The 19,626-nt window shown below is 44.9% G+C and overlaps 1 protein-coding gene across 4 annotated transcripts in view; it reads right to left on the reverse strand.

Moving 5' to 3' along the window:
* NMD3 (NMD3 ribosome export adaptor) overlaps window positions 1-19,626 on the reverse strand; it is a 68,795-nt gene that overhangs the window by 37,915 nt on the left and 11,254 nt on the right. For all 4 annotated transcript variants that reach the window (XM_083177844.1, XM_083177841.1, XM_083177843.1 and 1 more), the window contains exons 5-9: window positions 16,853-16,933; window positions 16,590-16,718; window positions 15,439-15,529; window positions 13,037-13,115; window positions 4,288-4,384 (exon numbers count right to left, since the gene is read on the reverse strand). In XM_083177844.1, coding sequence (XP_083033970.1) covers window positions 4,288-4,384; window positions 13,037-13,115; window positions 15,439-15,529; window positions 16,590-16,718; window positions 16,853-16,933 — 477 coding nt within the window. The remainder of the gene's footprint in view (window positions 1-4,287; window positions 4,385-13,036; window positions 13,116-15,438; window positions 15,530-16,589; window positions 16,719-16,852; window positions 16,934-19,626) is intronic.

Consider the following 19,626-nt stretch of genomic DNA (forward strand, 5'->3'; position numbering starts at 1 on the left):
GGATTGTCTCGAACAGCTTACATGTCGAGACTACCGGGTCAGATATCGTAAGGAGTATATCATCGGCGTACATAGCCGTTTTATATGTTTCCCTCCCGATTGTTATTCCTCCTATTTCGCTCTCGTTTCTTATCTTGGCCGCCAAAGGCTCCACTATGAGGGCAAAAACAAGAGGCGAGAGCGGGCATCCCTGCCTGGTCCCATTGTTTATCATTATTGTGGTCGATTTGATCCCGTTGAGGCTGACTACTGCTGAAGGTGTTTTATATAAATGCTTGGATGCCTGTCAAGAATCTTCCGCCGATTCCATATTTCTGAAGGATCTGATAAATATAAGACCATGAGACCCTGTCAAAGGCCTTTTCTGCATCTAGGCTCATTAGTAGGGCCGGTATCTTAGAATTATGAATGGCCTGTATTGTATCAATAACTCTTCTACTATTTTCAAAGGCCTGTCTCGCTGGAATAAACCCGACCTGGTCTGGGTGGACAATGGCGGGAGCAACCTTTGATAGGCGATTTGCTAAGATTTTCGCATATAATTTAAGGTCCGAATTTAACAGTGATATTGGCCGATAATTACTACAAAGGGTATGATCTCTATTTGGTTTTGGGATCACTATTATCTCTGCGGCTGTTGTAGCCTGGTCCAAGGGGTGTCCATCCCCAATGGAATCGAACAGAGTTTTTAAATTAGGGGCTAGTATTTTGCTGAATGTTTTATAATATATGGCCGAAAAGCCATCTGGGCCTGGTGCTGATGAATTTTTTAAAGATTTAATAGTGAGCTCTATCTCTTCCAGCGAAATGGGAGCTTCCTACAGCTTTATAAGCATCAACAGTCACGTGGTCGACCACTAATGGTTAAACGCATCTAGTTAGACACCTAAAAATAGTCGTCGGTGTCTAGAACGACAGTAACATCGTCCACAGTGACCATGTCCGCAAGAGTTTTTTACGTTTGTTTTGGTGTCAGTCAACATAGGTCAGGGGTGGGGAACTTTTTTTGTGCCAGGGGCTGTTTGTATAGGGAAAAAATCCTTTGGGGGCCATATGTAAAAATATCTCTTACAAATTGTCCTGCTGCAGCCGTCCCACACTCGAGCGGCTGCCGCTGAATAGGACTGACAGTCTCTGGCTGCTGCTGATTAAGAGGAATCTCGCGAGAAATACCGACCTTTTTTCGATAAATTCCCTTGTACTTGACTCCCGGCAAAGCCACCGGGCAGGCCACTCAGAACGGGCCTGAGGTTCCCCACCCCTGACATAGGTCGATATGGGCACCATATATGTGTACAGTATCCCCTTTCCAAGCTTTGGGCATGGTGCCTTGCTATGCATGGCACACTTATTCTCCCTCTATGTTCACTGAAATGGTAAAGTATGAAGTTAATGCAAAAAAAAAATCACGAAAAACTCATGTCGACCCTGTCACTGTCTACAATGTCACCATCTACCTTTAGCTTGTGTTCTTCTGTTACTGTGTGAAACAGGTGATGGCAATCATACATTATGAGGGAAGTCCAGAAACAGAGCAATGTGTCCCTCCTGGAGAGGGTCATGTTGGGAGGTATGTGACTGACTCACATGACAGAGAACCAGCCCAGTGAGCCCACAATGCCAGACATCCTCTGCCTCCCCATGTTGCCCAGCAAAGACACTGCCCCAGGTGAGCGCCGCCCCACCCACGATTCGCGCCCCCCCTCCCGCGATTCGCAGCACCCCCCCGCGACCCCCCCCTCCCGCAATTCGCGGCAAAACACATACACACACATACACACCCCCGCGACCCCCCTCCCGCAATTCACGGCACCCCCGCGACCCCCCCTCCCGCGATTCGCGGCAAAACCCCTCCCCATGGCTATGGTCGACAATGAAAAAGGTTGACATGAGATTTTGAGATTTATTTTTCAATTTTTGAATGTTCTCATATTCATTCTCGTGTGTCGACATGGACACCAATGAAATGCCACCCTTATGTCAACATTTACATGTGTTGACCTTTCTGTGTTGATTTTTTCTTGTGGCGATTCGCGGCACCCCCCCCCCTCCCACGATTCGCGGCAACCCCCCACGCCCCACCCCTCCCGCGATTCGCGGCAACCCCCCGCGCCCCACCCCTCCCGCGATTCGCGGCAACCCCCCGCGCCCTCCCTCCTGTGATTCGCGGCAACCCCCTTGCCCCCTCAACCCCCCCTCCTGCGATTCGCTGCAACCCCCCTGCCCCCGTGACCCCCCCTCCTGCAATTCGCTGCAACCCCCCGTGCCCCCCCCCTCCAGCAATTCGCAACACCCCCCTTGCGCGATTCACACCCCACTCCTACGCTTTGCGGCCCCCCGCCCCCTCCCGAGATTCACCGACACCTGCGCCCCCCCTCCCGCAATTCTGCCCCCTACCTCGATTCACGGCACCCCCCGCACCCCTCCCACAATTCACGGCACCCCTGCTCCCCTCTTTAGTCCCCTGTATGCCCACACACCCCTATCACTACCCAGCTTCCTGCTCTCCTGAACCACCACTGGGGAGTCGCTGACGCTGTGTTGCCCACATACCCCTATCATGCCTCATAGCCCAGCCTCCTGCTCTCATGCACCCTAACTCCCACCCAGTAGGAGTAGACACTGACTCAGGGCCACCGTCCTGTACTGCCACGCTGGACCCTCACCCACTGGCAGAAGCTGCACTGTGTCTACCACCCTCCTCTTTAGTCCCCCGTATGCCCACACACCCCTATCACTACCCAGCCTCCTGTTTTCCTGTGGTGTGACCTCAGTCAGTGGGGAGCCGCTGACTCAAAAACACCCTACTATACTATTGCACACACACACACACGCACAGACCCACAAATGTCACTGTACCCTCCACACTATCAATGTAAATCTTACTCTGTAACTGCTTTTTAATTAAACAAAACAATGCACACCCCCTTCCACATCATATGCTCTCTATTTAACACATTTCACCTATAACTCAAGTTGCAATACAGGCATCTGTCATACAATTCTAACCATATTTCTCATATACAAACGTTCACAAATTAAGGGGGCGCAGCCCCTTACGCCGGTGTGAAGAGCGCCCGTAGGGTACGATGAATCACCTAGTATTAGATATACAATGTCTAGGTCTGCAGTCAAAAGATCGACCACTGTTGGTCGACAGGGTCAGAAGGTCGACATGAGTTTTTTATGGTTTTTGGGTGTCTGTCGACATAGGTCGGTATCGCTATTCTTTTCTGCGCTCGGATCACTATTATATTCTCCCGCCACGCCATAGTAGGTGGTAGGGTATGAAATACCACCTGTCCCGGGACTGGCCATCCTAAATACAAGTAACCCATGGAGGGACTGACCGAGCAGTTGTACAGTCGATGAATGTGTATTGAGGAAGAGCAGCCTCACAGCTGTAACATGGTTTTGAGACCGATTGAACATGGGGAAAAGGACATTTCGGAGTCAGGCAGGGAGCTTATGGGGTAGGATTGTGGAACTTAACAGTTACAGAGCTCTCAGGTTTGAACTACTATTGGTTGGTGGCAATATACTTAAATCGTTTTTGAGATATTCAGAGGTGGCCAGATGACATCCACTGCAAAAAGGCATTCAGTGACTTGGACTGATACATCAGGCTCCATAGACCTACAGTTCCCAGTACACTTGAATGTGCTTCTCCGACTGACTGTAAATTGTGGAATGCCAATAGCAAAGGAAAGGAACTAAAGTCTTTTTTAACGAGACCCTCTTACCAGGTGAAATTAGCCTTTCACTGGTCGCTGGTAACCTAAAGAAAGAGCTTTAGCCTAACAATAACTTATTGGGAACATGGCACTGTAATCTGCATCACAGTATGAGAGAATGTTATGGGCTGGCATGTGGAGGAATGATCGCAAAGCCAATTCAATTCTCAGATGTATTGAAAGCAATCAAATCAAACCACAATGGAGTGACCATATGTTAGGGAGCCCTTAATGCACTGTAATAATAATAATAATAATAATAATAATAATGATAATAATAATAATGATATAACAGTTTCCCCAACACAGCAATCACAGTCCAGGTATAACATGCTTGAGAACAGGTGACTTAATTAACACCTCAGTCAATTTAACTTCAACATCTGGACTCAAGCATGGATATCCTTAAAACCTGGAATGCAACAGCAAAGTTTGAGAAACTCTGATGTAACACAAATGATATGCAGAACAAAAAAAAAAAAAATTAAGTGAAAACAAACTCCAAGCCTTCACCAACATAAATGTCATATAAACTAAATTTCTTACAACTGACCTTGCATATTGGGACAATTTCCATAGAATAGGTACTTTTGTAATTGTAGGCATTTGTATGGACATCGTGAGAGATGAGACGCTGGGAAGTTTTTGATCTACAAAGGAAGACCATGTTAGTTTTTAGTTGTTAAGCCTAAGGAACCATCACCAGCAGAATAAATAAAACAATAATTCTACTGGTGCCTTTGTTTATTCGATTAACCAAAGATCAATCACCCAACACCTTGTTTACACATTTAGCTTTCAGTCTATGTTAAATGAACTGTATAGACTACAAAGTAACAGTATATTGTATATTTAATGCCTTATGAAGAGTAAAATCTAAAAGAGAAAAAAAAAAAAATTATGTAGGAAATTTATACCCCTTTCACATCGCACTTTTAAAACGGTATATTGCCGTTTTTTTTCCATTTTAAAACGTTTAAGGCTGCAATGTGAAAGTGCCAGAGTTGATTTACCGGTTAAAGATAACCGGCATTTCAACACGGTTAAAAAGCAGAGTCCTACACGTTTCAAAGCCGTTTTTTTGGCAGTTTAAACAGCTCTATTTCAATGGCTTGAAACGTGTCCCTTGGGGGTTAAACGGGTTGAATGTTTGAATGGTATTAAATGATTTTTAAAACGGTTTTCACCTGCAATGTGCAATCAAGGCTTAGACCCGTTTTAAAGTCTCATTTAAGAATACTGTGTCATTACCCATTTCTGCAATGTGAAAGCAGTATTACACTCTTCAGTATCTAAAAAGGGATCATAGTAGAGCTGGATAAATATCAATTTGCAGTGAGTAATACCAGCATTTTCATACAGCTCATGCATACAAAAATGTGATCGTATTGAAGCAGTTGGCTTCAAGAGGTGGTCACATTATTTGTAAATAGTGTGGCCAATCCCAAATTCGGCTGGATCCCAGGATTTGGCCACCAAAACGGTGGGATTTCAATCCCGGGATTGATGTTTCCAGTGTGACGACATCAGAGGTCACGCTACGCAGGCCAAACAGCACGCCTCTGTCCTGGGCGGGTGACCTGGGCTCGCCCCCCCGCCCTGGCACTATCAGCGCCTCTGTCCTGGGCCCGCCCGCCCTTGCACTATCAGCGTCTCCGTCCTGGGCCCGCCCGCCCTGGCACTATCAGCCTAGCTCAATCAGCCTACCCGCCCAGCTCCCGGCCACACCACGCATGTAAGTAAATATGCGGGATGGCAAGGGTGGGTTTTTTTTAATTAGGGAAGCCGCGGCCAGCGTAGTGTTCGCGTGGCCCTATCAGATTCAGCGTAGTGTCCCCACGGCCAGCGTAGACAGTCAGCGTTACGCAGTTACCGTAGTCAGTCAGAGGTGAAGTGACTGCGGCTGTATTATTTCTGACGCTCGTATAAGCTCCTTGTTAATTTGGTATGGCTGCAGAACCTCTCACAATGTATAACAAAGGAGTCGTCGGTGGCATTTTTACAACAGCACCATTTGCTGCCACTGACACAAACCTGTCTTAATGGCCACAAAATGCGCTTGAGTATGAAGGAGTGTATGTGGCACTGCCACATTAAACATGCCGAAAGAAGGTCAGTCTCCGTGTGGCACATTGGTTTCCGGGCTGTCGTATTCCATTTCTTACCCTCATTTGTTTTATATTTTCATGGTCAGAGGAGATCACAAGCATATCTTTTTGTGAACGACAACTAAAGTTGAACAAAACCACCGTGCTGTATAATAACCTTATGCGGGAGGCCTGCACCATGGATTTAATGTCGTAGCCCCAATGCCGGATTGGCGGTAAATAGTTGAGGTGGACGAGAGTCTCTTTGTCCAGAGAAAAAGTCATGTCGGACGCGTGCTGCCTCAACAGTGCTGGTTTGGAGGCTTATCCCGAGACAGCGGTGAGTGTTTCGTAACGCCTGTGGACAGACGTGACACTAGCACCCTGATGTCCACCACCAACAAATATATAGAACCGGGGATGACTATATATTCTGATTGCTGGCGTGCATTACCACACACGGGTAAACCATAAGGTATAATTTTGTTGATCCGGAGACTGGGGTTCATACCCAAAACATCAAACTCCTCTGGGGATCTTGTAAGTGGTGTAACAAAAGGCAAAGGTGCACTGCGCGCAAAAATCTGGACTCCTATCTTCAGGAATTTATTTGTCGAAAAACTGTCGGCGCAGAAACCGCTTTCCAGCGTATTCTATATGCCCTAACTCGTCTCCCAAAGGCTGACAAAGCAGACAACACAGGTGTAGACACAACTGCGTCAACTTCAGTTGCAGTTTCCGTGAATGCAGAAACTGAAGAATAACGTTTATTATTTTCTTTGTCTTGTTATTTCATTGTTATCCAGTTACCAGTTAACACACGTCGTCATTACTGTCTCAGATGTATGATATGGCAGGTGTGAATGTGTTCCTGAAACACCCCCACTATCCACGCCAGCCGGAAGCGTGGAGAGCACAGCGAGCCCAGTGAGGGGGTCGCGTTACGCGTCCCCCCCCAACCTATTCATACCCCCACTATCGACGTCGGCGTTGAGTTTATCTTATAAAGCGAGCCACCGAGCCGGAAGTGAGGCAAATGCAGCGAGCCCCGCGAGGGGACACGGATTACTTTACATGTATTCCACTGTGCTCGGCACGCTTCCCGCGAGGGGACACAGTTTACTTTACCTGTATTCCGTGTCTGCTCGCCATACTTCGGGCTCGGTGGCTCGCTGCGCTCGCCACACTTTATGAAATGGATAGTGGGGGTTTGAAAAGTAGGCATTTGCCAGTATGTAACATGGAGCACTGGCAAATGCCTCCTTTATTGTGCATGAGACACATTGCGCCCGCATCCCCCCCATGCATGAGAAGCACGTGCTACCAAACCCCCATCTCCCTGAAGCGGACACGGGCAGGGTTGCAGTACTGTGCCGCAATCATTTCTGAGACGCTCCTGCATTTCAGACAGATGGAGCGCCTCTCCGCCGGCTCCCACATGATAACCTCTCCGCTCGTCGTCTGCCAGCGCAGGGGATCTGGTGGTTACCGGCGCTGTGTGAGGTGCTCACTAGGCTTGCCAGGGACAGAGCCGGGCTGCCACGAAGTCACTACGCTAACTACGCTAGGCAGCCGCTGGGCTGTCACAACGCTAGGCAGCCATTGGGCTGCCACAGAGTCAGTATCCTAACTACACTAGGCAGCCTTTGGGCTACGCTGACAGCGTAGCTTAGCCTACACTGAAAACGTAGCATAGCCAGGCACCGTGCTATTACACAAGTACCATTTTCTGTAATGAGGATGAAAACAGCAACATATTTGCAATCAATGTACTACAGAAACAAAAATAAGGCCGAACAAGTACGCCAAACCTAAAATGAAAATACTTTGGCATCGGAACGCATTGGCAAAGGAGGAGGAATGTCTCTGGGACATGTTTGGAACATCACTGCCTCTGAACTTTGGATAAGGATGCCTGTTTATTTACATCCATCTGTGAGATTTTAGCACCCTTTATTGGGGACTAAACAAAAGGGTGAGAGTCCACAATACTCCCTGTATCTCTGGATGTTTTTATGGAATTTTATTGTTTTGTTTTATGGTCAATATTAAAGTTTTTTTACACTATAAGGCTTTTTGTTCTTTATGTCTCTATCACCTATTAGGAGTTCATTAAGACGACTACGTTGAAGAAGCCACTGGGCTGAGACCCCCTGCGAATCTAGTCTACTCTAATTAGTAGACCACACTTTGGGGTAGGAGTTTTTGGATTTATGACTATATTCCCTATATAATACATTACATTATGACACTATTGTTTACCCTTTTCTTTTTTATGTTTGAGTGATCTGGTTCATATAAGAAGAAACGAAACCAAGGCACTGTTACCACATTGTGAGCGCCTCAGTGTTCCTGTCCTGTGATTTCTTTGTAATTGTTTACAATACATAATAGTTGACAGTTTTCTAGCATTTTTAAACACACGCTTGGCTTACTCAATGCAAAGCCCTAAGGATTTATTTTGTTAAATGGATTGATTCCTATAAACCGTTAAGGCCCCCATACACTAGGGCGACTTGTCCTTAGGACAAGTCGCCCCCGACTTCCCCCTGAGCTTCCCCGGCTGCTCCCCGGGGGAGCTTGATTAGATTGGCACTTGATGTGCCATTTTTTACATGTGATAAATCGTCTCGATTTATCACATGTAAAAAACCCGGGGAGCAGGGGGGGGGGGGGGGGGCTACAGAGCAGAGCTGCTGGTGGGAGCAGGGGGGGCTGGGGACGCTTCGGGGGACATAGGCGGCATAGAGCCGGGCAGAGGGAGCCGGGAGCTGTGCTAGAAAAAAAAGCCTATACAATGAATGGGCAGCCTGTGATTGGCTGAGCGCTCTCTCAGCCAATTGATGACTGGCTGAGAGAGCGCTCAGCCAATCACAGGCCGCCCATTCATTGTATGGGCTTTTTTTTTTTATTCAGTACTGACAGCTCCCGGCTCCCCCTGCCCGGCTCTATGCCGCCTGTGTCCCCCGCAGCGTCCCCAGCCCCCCCTGCTCCCTCCACCGCCGCGCCGCCCCACTAGGTCCCAAGTCGGGTGGTCGGACGTGCAGCAGGTCCGACCACCCGACGCAGATCCGATGCGCACGGGACCGCGCATCGGATCTGAGGGGGACATCAAAACTAGGCGATTTTGGTCCGATTTCTGCCAGATCCGACTGATCTGGACGAAATCTGACCAAAATCGGCTAGTGTATGGGGGCCTTTAGTGTTCAAAATTCCTTGCTGTAAACAAGCTCAACTGTGAACAAAAGTCTATCTGGTCAACATTTAGCATAGAACCATAGAATTTGATGGCAGATCAGAACCCTTTGGCCAATCTAGTCTGCCCCTTTTTTAACCATATTGCTACCTCAAACCAGTAATTGATCATCCAATGTAAGTAAATTTTATAGGCAAAAGTGAAGAGTGCAGGGAATCTCCTTACTTCTACCCTTAATAAAGTATGCGGGAGTAGGTGCTATTTAGTTGAAGATTTGAGCAAGCTTTTTTTCAGCACCACTTAATGTTGTTTTTATTCATTAATTTATATAGGGTTTCTACAGGCAGGGCACATATGTTGAAAGCTCCTATGGAACAAATCGAAATAGCTCTGTATCAACATAGACCGCTGTATTTGTTTTATTTATTTCTTAAGGTGCCCATACAGTTATGCGACTTCTCCCCACTACCGCCCGCCCCTTGACCTGCCCGATGGATTGCATGCGGCCCTTTCATACAAAATATTTATTATTTATTTGCAGTTTCTTATATAGTGCAGCATGTTCTGTTTTACAATTGGAAGCAACAGTGATAAAACAAACTGGGTAGAAACAAACCGATAGAGGTAGGAGGGCCATGCTCGCAAGCTTACAATCTATATCTCATGCGATCCCAGTCAAATCTGCCCTGCTCAGATGCGATCCAACAGATCGTCTCTGCAGCCAATGTGACTTGCAGGCTCAGTGCAATGCACAGGGAAACGCGCATCACTTCAGACCTGCATAAAAATACCATTTGGATGCTTTTCTTGCAACTGATCGCCACAATCACATGGAAAGAGCCCAAATCGCAAGCAAATCCCTTTGTGTATGAGGGCCTTTACATGGGGTTTAAAATTTCCACAGTGATTTACTAAATGAGTTTTCAAATAAATTCTTCCTAGATTGCCCTTGAACTTTACTGACGACATGATTTTGTGATATTCAAGTTGCTGTTGTCACTTATTATTTGGTGATTTACAAAGAAAACCTACAAATTAATATAGAAATCATGATGTTTCTCTTTATATTTCTACAACCTGACAGATATACCCGTTCTTAGGGTCTAATGTTCTAGCTCATTTATATGGCAAGGCTTCCATAGAGCCGTACATACAGAACAGTAGGGGTAGAGCACAGAACACTATAAGCAGCAAAGTGTAACCCAGCGCTTGGCATGCTGCCTCAGGCCAGTGTGTAAAGCACTGAATAAAGCCATGTCGTCATGTAATTAGCGTCCTTACAAGTGACAGCTCCTAAGAAGTGAAGTGGCAGATGCTGCTTTCATATTTTTGCTATGCTTCCAAATTAAAAAACACATGTTCCATCAGACAGGTGGCACCATCTTCCGGTTACATAATGTCTGTCGCAGTGATTGCCTACTTTACAGTGAAGATTCGGGCAAGCCGTCATCTTAATACTAGAAACAAAACACATTTCAGCTACTAACCTTGTACTAATTACAATGGGGGAAAAAAGAAAATAATAAAGCGCAATAATCAGTTGCACATACTGGTAGACGCTCAGTGTAGTGATATCACTCAGGTGCGGGGAATACGGAGTAAGAAAGGACACATTGTTTCCCCCAGCACACTGAATGATATCAGTAACCAGATTAAAATAACACATCATAGAAGGAGTCAGAGATCCTGGAAATTTATTTGCAAATTCATGGGTAATATAGATAGATTAGATAGATAGATAGATAGATAGATAGATAGATAGATAGATAGATAGATAGATAGATAGATAATGAATAAGCATAAACCAGAAAGCCCAGAGCAGCGCATCAGTGAAAAAAAGTAAAGTGTTAATAAGAGCTATGTACAAAAAGTGATACGAAAGTGATAGATGAAATCAAAATATTAAAGGAATAGTGTAAATGATGAGATTATTAGTCAGAAACAAAAAGTGTTAGATAGAATGTAATAATGTGCCAGCTCAGAGCCACCCAGCCACACCGCACCCCCAATTGGATGTTAACCCCAATTTGGTGGTTAAACACAGTACTTAACACATTGAGACGCCATAATCTTGGGGAGGTGGATTTGTGGCACAGGAGCTGCATCTTTGGATCGCTGGCAATTACTCTCCCTGGTGTGCCACGCCCCTGCGGAATTATGAACGTGGAGCAGAGAACCGGCTGCTGAGGACGCCTAGGCCTAAAGGTGCCCATACACAATACAATTATTGTATGCAATTTGGACTAGATTGCATCGCATTACATATGTTTTGCAATGCAATGTGATGCAATCTAGTCCAAATTGCATACAATAATTGTACCGTTTATGGGCACCTTATGTTATATGCAACCACTGATTATCTGTCCACAGTACTGCACAACCCACCTAACATCCTGCAACTGACCCATTTGTGAAAGATTAGGTAGAAACCCTGTCACCTGACTGCCCTGACAGCTGTGAGGGGCTTACACACATGCAGAATGACATCAGATCAAGACAGTTTAGGATCTCCCTAAATAGGAGTTACATCAGTAATTTCTCCAGCTTGCCTGCCCACATTTCTCAGCTCAGTCATCGAGTCACTAGCTTTCCTGTTACTGAATTGCTCACATTTGCTGCCTTCTGGGTACCCATTCTTTTATTATAGGGTGACTATGAGGAGCTCTTCAACATTTAAGAATGTTCTTTGCCTGTAGGGCTTTGCTAAGTCTAAACATTTGGTTCTTTAGCCCTAATGCCCCATACACACGGGGCGACGGGAGCAGTGTGCTGAGCAATCTAGTTAAGCACAGACAACTCAGCACCCAGTGCTGCACCAGCGAGGTGTGCTGGGCGATCTGCCACGGCCAGGGATCTCAATTGAGAGAATACTTGCAATGACTAGATTTATAATGCATGCAGTAGAAATCTAGTCAGCCGATCTCACGAATCACTGTCCCCGGGGGCCATACGCATGGAGCAATTTGTGCTTAATTTCTAAGCGATTTAGATACATCGCTTAGAAATGGGGCTGTAATCGCCCCTTGTATAGTGAAGATTAGTCTGCAAACACTGCTCTGTCTATACCTGCCTTTCAGTCACACAAGTAGCAGAGGAGATAGAACCTTTTGACACCTGGTGCTAGAAGACTATAAAATGTATCTAAGCAGTGAGAAACTAAAAATTAGAATACCATTAGCTGATGCACCAATCACAATGTAATGCCAAATTAAATTATTGAAAAAAAGGTCATAAACTACCTCTGCCAGACTCCCTAAAGTGTGGCCTAAGCCCTGTGACGTTACTCATTTCTAATAATCTATCCAAGTGGTAGCCAACTCCAGTCCGAGAGCTACCAACAGTTATTTTCCAGACAACCTAGCTGCTGCACAGGTGCACTCATTACTCACTGACACATTTTAAAATATCCACAGGTGGAGCTAATTACTTCACTTGTGATTCTGTGAGATCTGGAAAACATTAACTGTTGGCAGCTCTCGAGGACTGGAGTTGGCTACCCCAGATCTATACATTCTCCCTGGACTCTCCATGATGGTTTTTTTACACTTCCACAATGCTTATCATGATCCGTCAGGATTTCAAATGCCACGTTATCGTATCAACACCAGATAGAAGAAATACATACACCCCTACTTATTTCCGGTCTTACTACAGCTTTCCCAGTGTTCAACAGATACTCCAAGCAGGAGTATGTGACTGATGGAGATGGGTCTGTTATTCTAGACCCCCCGGCCTGAATTTTTGTCTTAATGCATCAAATTAGACTTGGAAGTTAGTTTTATATATGGCTGCCCTAATATTTTATGCTATGGTTCTTTGCCTGCTTTTCATCATACCACTGGCATAAGCAAAATGTAACATTATAATAAGATTTATTGTTGGGAAACTGTAACACCACCTTCCCTGAAGGCGTGTTAATCTGGCAGGAGATCCTAACATTTACAGGTCAAACAAGTGCATACACTGCTACTATGATGATTTATAGTAGATAGTAACTGGTATTATTACACAAAATGTACCTGCAGGGCACCGTGCACTGGAGAAACTCGACCATCTTCAGTGCATGCTGTTTGGATGCGTAATAAAAGTCCAGCCCATCTATAAAGCAAGAGTTTGTAAGTTATATTCAACTCCATTGCCTTTATACAAATATAGAAAAACATAACAGATCATATTAATGGTGAATGTTATCGCAGTGGTCTAGACATTAATGGATGAATTTGTATACTGCAGGGAAGTGTGTTTGATGTATAGACTTAATAACCTGGCCCCACAAGGCCTAAATGAGGACTTCCATCTTATACCCTGCTTATGGTATCTTAGAAAATATTGTACTAGAATTCATAGACATATATATTTGGACTATTAACCTTTTAAGTGCAGTTGCCTCTTTCCTTGTAAGTGTACAACATTATTATAATTCATAACCAAGCTTTAGGGGGGTATTCAATGTCAGGGGCACGGCTGTCGAGCAAGCTCGACAGCCGTGCCCCTGTCCCGTTCTCACTTTGCTCGACTGGAGCTCGGCGGTCGGGATTCAATGTCCCGGCCGCCGAGCGGCGAGAAGGGGGCGTGGCCGCGAGTTGAGGACGGAAATAGACCAGCTCCGGCCGGGAGCTCACCTATTTCCGGCTTTTCTCGGCAGAACGAGCCCGACAGCTTGTGATGTCGGGCTCGTTCTGCGGAGAAACTTTGTTCAATGCTTTCAGGGAAGACAGCATTGAATAGGGCCTAGCAGCCATCTCCCCCATCGGGAGATGGCTGCGGGAGCACGACAGCGATTTCAAGCCCCCCTTAATTTAGATGTCACATCTTGAATGTTGCTCAAATATTTAAAATGTCAAATTGTAAAGCGCAACAGAATATGCTGCGCTATATAAGAAACTGTAAATAAATAAATATGTATCTGCTAAATGATAATTAAGACATTCTGAATAGGTCTACTTTACATCTAATTTTCCATTCACATTCTTACTAAGGTGCATACACACTAGACAACCCTTTAAACAATTTGCACGTTAACAACATATTACCACATTTTCGGGTGTATCGTCCAGTGTGATCGCATTATATCATTAACGATGCACACATCCGTGGGTCATTTGTGTCGTCTTCTTGTCTATACATGCAGCTTAATCTGAGGATATCCTCAATGACCAATATACTCCTGAATGTAGTCGTTTGTAAAATTGTTTAGTGTGTATGCACTATATCGTTTGTCCATAAGTTCAAGGGAAAACTATTGACAACATTGCATCATTTGCAATGTAGTCTAACACGTACCCAGCTTTAGAGGACTCAAATAGCTTTAATTTTCTGCTTCAATAAATGCTTGCAGCAGTGGTTCCTAAAACGTTCTCACATAACAGCACCCTACAGTATAAGCATTTATTTTCAATGCACTCCAAGACAAAAAATTTGTTACGAAGAAATGCAACAAAAGTTATTCAATTAAGTATTGGTACTGTGTACACCTGTCCTCCCTAGGGTCTGTTATGTGGTGATGGACATAGTTGTGCTTCTGTTTATCCACTCTTTGGGGGTCATTCAATTGTTCATTGCACATACTGTATCTAAAGTGACAGGGCTATTCAATTGTTTTGGGTGACCTGTCCAGTGCTGGTTGCAAGTTGAGAGGTCTCGCACACAAACACACAGTATTAGCATTATTATATGGTTTCTCCTGTGCAGGGCACTCACATCTATCCCGAAAGTCCTATACGTGGGATTTTGCTCATATGTTACGTCGTTGTGAGCAGAAATCTGTGATAAGTGCCGCCTAGGGTATGGGTACTTAGAGCAATTGAATTAGCTCCTGCACACTTTAAACAAAAGCATGAAAAATGTAATTGCACCCTATAATTGACAGCCACCAACAGTTGTCCTGCCTATAAATTGTTTTGGCACTGGGCCATTACCCCATGGCACCCCTGCAAGTCTCAAACAGCAACTCAGGGTGCAACATCTTACACTATATATCCATTAAAACACAATGTACATTTCATAGTATTATTTTCCATATAACTAGAAAATAATTGGGGTGAACGGCACTTCAGTACAGTGACACTGAACTACATCCCCTTGCGCTACTTTGCTTCCTATCTTAGCTACTTTTGTTTATAGGTAACATATTTCTTGCCATGGAAACCAAAATGGCACAGCGATAGCTAGCCAACGAATGCCGCCTTATAGTTATTTAAATCTGCTGTTGTTGCATCGCAACAGACACATCCGCAACAATGGTCTGATCACAGCACTCTCCCTGTCTACCATAAGGTGACAATGATATGTTTAATAAACAAACCACAATCAGGATCATTCGTGTGCTGGCATATATAATAAATATTACTTCACACACACTTCCCTACACTTTCCCCTTATCCTATATAAGATGTGCAGAAAATACTGGATGTGTACATACCATTGATTTCTTTGACACGGAGGGTATTCTGATGAAGTCTGTGTTTTAAAATAATTTGCTCTAAATAGTAGAAAGTCTTCTTATGAAGAACCTGTCAAAGAAGACAAAGTGAAAACAGGATTTAAAACAAGAACTCCACACTGTGCCAGTATCATCAATCTTCAGAGATACCTTTTAAATTAAGTCTATTCAGATATACAAGCTGCTCTTCCAAATGGGGAGTAGCGGGCTGGAGCAATATATTAATCCATACAGATCATCCCAAAAAACTATTTCAATACGTGTGGAAATGAGCAGTCAAAGCTAAACGTTCTTTTTGCCAGTCAAGCAGATCAGAAACTAATGAATGTTCTAACTTTCCCAATATACTACAACAGACTTGGGGGGCCTGCTTATCAAGCCCGTTTTCTGCATACTACGACGTATACTATCTTACAGAAATCGGTATTATCACGGGGTGCCCTATTTGCATACATACGGCACTGTAGGGAAATCGCATTGCATGTGTTTTTTGCATGCGATGCTATTTTCCGATTTAATTTATTCACTGCTCTCTGCCTTTGGGCGGTGCGATGCGATCGCATGCGATTTCATAGGGTGCAATGCCATTTTACTTTACTATACACTTCTATGAGATGCAATGAGAGGCACCCCCCCCCCCCCCCCCACTATCCACGCCACCCCGAAGCGTGGCGAGTGCATCATCCTCCTGACTTTTTCATAACCCCACTATGAAAAGGTCGGGAGGACGCGTTACGGCACCGCTCGCCACGCTTCAGGGTGGCATGGATAGTGTGGGGGTGTCTAAATCGCATAGAAGTGTATAGTAAAGTAAATGGCATCGCACCCTATAAAATCGCATGCGAAAGCAGTGAATAAATTACATAGGAACTGCTTTGGGTCAGGCTGAGAATTCCACAGACAGAATTCTTAGCCCACGCTACGCTCCACCTCCTTATTATATTACATTGTCTCACAAAAAAAAAAAAATAGCTTCTCCCATGATCCAGAACATCAAGCCCTTTATTAGAAGAGAATAGTAAACATCTAGCTCAAGGTTCTCAATTCCAGTCTTCAAGTCCCTTTTTATTTTTGTTAAATAAGTAAATAATATAGTAGTTAAATTACAACATCAGTACAGCAGTCCTTACCTTTTGTCGGACCTGGACCACAGCCTTCCAAAAATCCTTAGCTTCCACTCTATGGCAATCATCACACATTTGCGCCTGAACAACAAAGTCCACAACAAAGACCTGTTGCAGGATTGCTCCATTTATTACCTATCGGAGAGTGAATAATGTTACGTTTCAATACTGGGTCCTTCTTACATTCTTACAGACATGTAGCACAACAGGCAGCTGTTCTGCAATTCGACATTTCACAATGAATCCCTGTAATACTAGAGGTCACTTACCTCCTTCTGTATTGTCATTTTCAGTTTCAGCCTTTTCGAGTGAGGTTCAGTCCAAATAAAGCCAGCATCAATAAGACGCACCTGGGGGGGGGGGGGGGGGGGGGACAATCCTTATATAATTAGATTTATTTTGAACAAATATATTTATGAATCACATTTTTTACCTAAATAAGTTTAAGAGAATGGAAATCTATAATATCCAATTTCTAAGCCTATATTTATTGCATCTTATGGTACTTGTTTCCTAGCACGGCCACACCGATGGTCGTGTCGGAAAAATCGCGTCGGTCGCATCGCATGCGATGCGACCGATGCGATCCGATTTTTACATTGGATCCAATGTAAAATGGTCCCTGGGACCCGATTTTACATAGGATTCAATGTAAAATAGCCCCCAGACCCCAATTTCAGCACCCCTGATGGTTGAAATGGCCCCTCATTGGTAACGCTACCCCACGATTGACGCTAACCCGAAGCGTGGCGAGCGCGGCGGTGCGCGTCCTCCGACCTTTTCATACCCCTACTATCCACGTCGGCGTGGAGTTGAGAATAGACTAGTGTGGCGAGCGCAGCGAGCCCCGCGAGGGGACGTGGATACCTGTGAAGCCCGCGAGGGGACGCGGATACCTGTGAAGGTATCCACGTCCGCTCGCCACGCTTCGGGCTCGGTGGCTCGCTGCGCTCGCCACACTATTCTATTCTCAACTCCACGCCGACGTGGATAGTAGGGGTATGAAAAGGTCGGAGGACGCGCACCGCCGCCCCTCGCGGGCTCGCTGCGCTCGCCACGCTTCGGGTTGGCGTCAATAGTGGGGTGGCGTTTACAATGTGGGGGCATGACGGGGCCATATACAATGAGAAATGGCCCATATTGGCCCCTTTCCCATTGATTACTATGTGAAGATGGACTTAATCAAGTCCATCTTATCTTGTGCTATTATAATGGCACAAGACCGACGCGACCGACGCGATTTCAATGTTAAAAATATTTTAACATTGAAGCCTATGGAGAAATCGGGTCCATCGCGTCGGTCGCGTCGTGTGCCATGTTAAGGCACACGACGCGACCGACGCGATGGACCCGATGGACGCGATTTCTCCATAGGCTTCAATGTTAAAATATTTTTAACATTGAAGCCTATGGAGAATCGGGTCCATCGCGTCGGTCGCGTCGTGTGCCTTATTAAAGGCACACGACCGACGCGATGGACCCGATTTTCCATTTGCCGGTAAAATGGACCTGATTTGAAAGAAAATCGAGTCCATCGTGGGCATCGTGTGCCTTAAAGTTAAGGCACACGATCAAGAAGATTGTGGCCGTGCTAGGAAACAAGTACCCATCTTATTTTCTATTGCATTTTCAAATTGTCAGTTCCTCACCCACAATCCCAGAAGACACAAGTTTAGTAAATTGAAAGCTGCCACACTCCACCTAGCTGTCAGGTAAATTAATCTCAGAACTAGAAATTAAGTAGTGAACCCAGATTTACACAAAAAATGAGTCTATAGTGGACACCAATTGGGAACAAGAAATATAACCACATAATATAATGCAAACAAATGTGTTGTAACCCGTGGCAACCCCACATTTACATGAATGAGGCTTGATTAATATTATCAAACTGGCGAGCAACAGAAAAACAGTTTCATGCTGCCAGGTATTATGGGGTCGATTTATTAAAAATTAGTTTTCGTTCCTTAAGTGCCCGGGCCTGCTTCACCATGTTATCGTGGTGAAGCAGGTGCTGACATCGGCTGCATGTATTATTACTACAGCATCCCTTATAGAAGTGCGTTATCCTCCCACCGACGGGGAAACACGTCCTCCCATAACGTCTGTGTCTCCATTATTTCTGTGCACGCACCAGTTTTCAATTCCGGTGCTATTTCCTTGGCGCGTGTGCTTTTTTTCTGATGCCGGGGACCTAGCGCATGCGTAGTTTTGTTTAGGGGACACATGAGTGGGACCTTTTTAGACTGAAGAACAATAAAGGTTATTGAAAAAAAAAAGTAAATGGCAGTCCCATAGCGTCACTAAGTGGAAGATGAGAAGATACAAAGCTGATGTCACAACACCAATTGATACATTGCACAGCATGAGGGAAAGTAGTCAAAACTGACTGCCTGTATCACCGCAGGACTGATACACACAAGGAGGGGCTTAAGGTGCACACATAGCGCACAAACCCCTTAACACCACATCATACAGACAATCTACCCCTCAGTGTTTTAGCAGTAGTGGGTCATAAATAGACTAGTGACGAAAATATCTGGCTCTTCTGTCCATGGATAACCCAGGTAACCGTAACTTCAATCTGTTTGTTGCCTAAAACAGAGTATAAATATATTTATAAAACTGTTTACCAGCCGGGTTTGATGTGTGTCGAATACTTTGCCGGCTCAACCAACATAAACACTAAAAGGTTGCTAATGGGATTTAGTTTCATGCTGCACTAAAATAGAAGCAGTTACAGAGTCGGTTTAATCTCTGCTCGGATATGTGCGGCATGGCTCAAAGCTGATATTTCCAGGTCTGCTCCACAGAAACTCCTATGCTTACTACAGACTACTGACAACAGGTCTATAACCACTGCATGGAAACACTATGTTATTACTAGAAACACACCAGTGCAAAAACGTACAGCAACGTTTCATTGACCAATCTATAATAGGCAAAATGGCAACTGGCTGCTGGGTTACTGATTTCTGGTACTTTGTGAGCGGATAAACCACACAAGTCTTCAATAATGTAACTAAACTAAGTTTTGTTTCAT

Source organism: Crinia signifera, chromosome 3 (assembly GCF_055691185.1).
Source record: "Crinia signifera chromosome 3, ASM5569118v1, whole genome shotgun sequence".
Taxonomy (NCBI): Eukaryota; Metazoa; Chordata; class Amphibia; order Anura; family Myobatrachidae; genus Crinia; species Crinia signifera.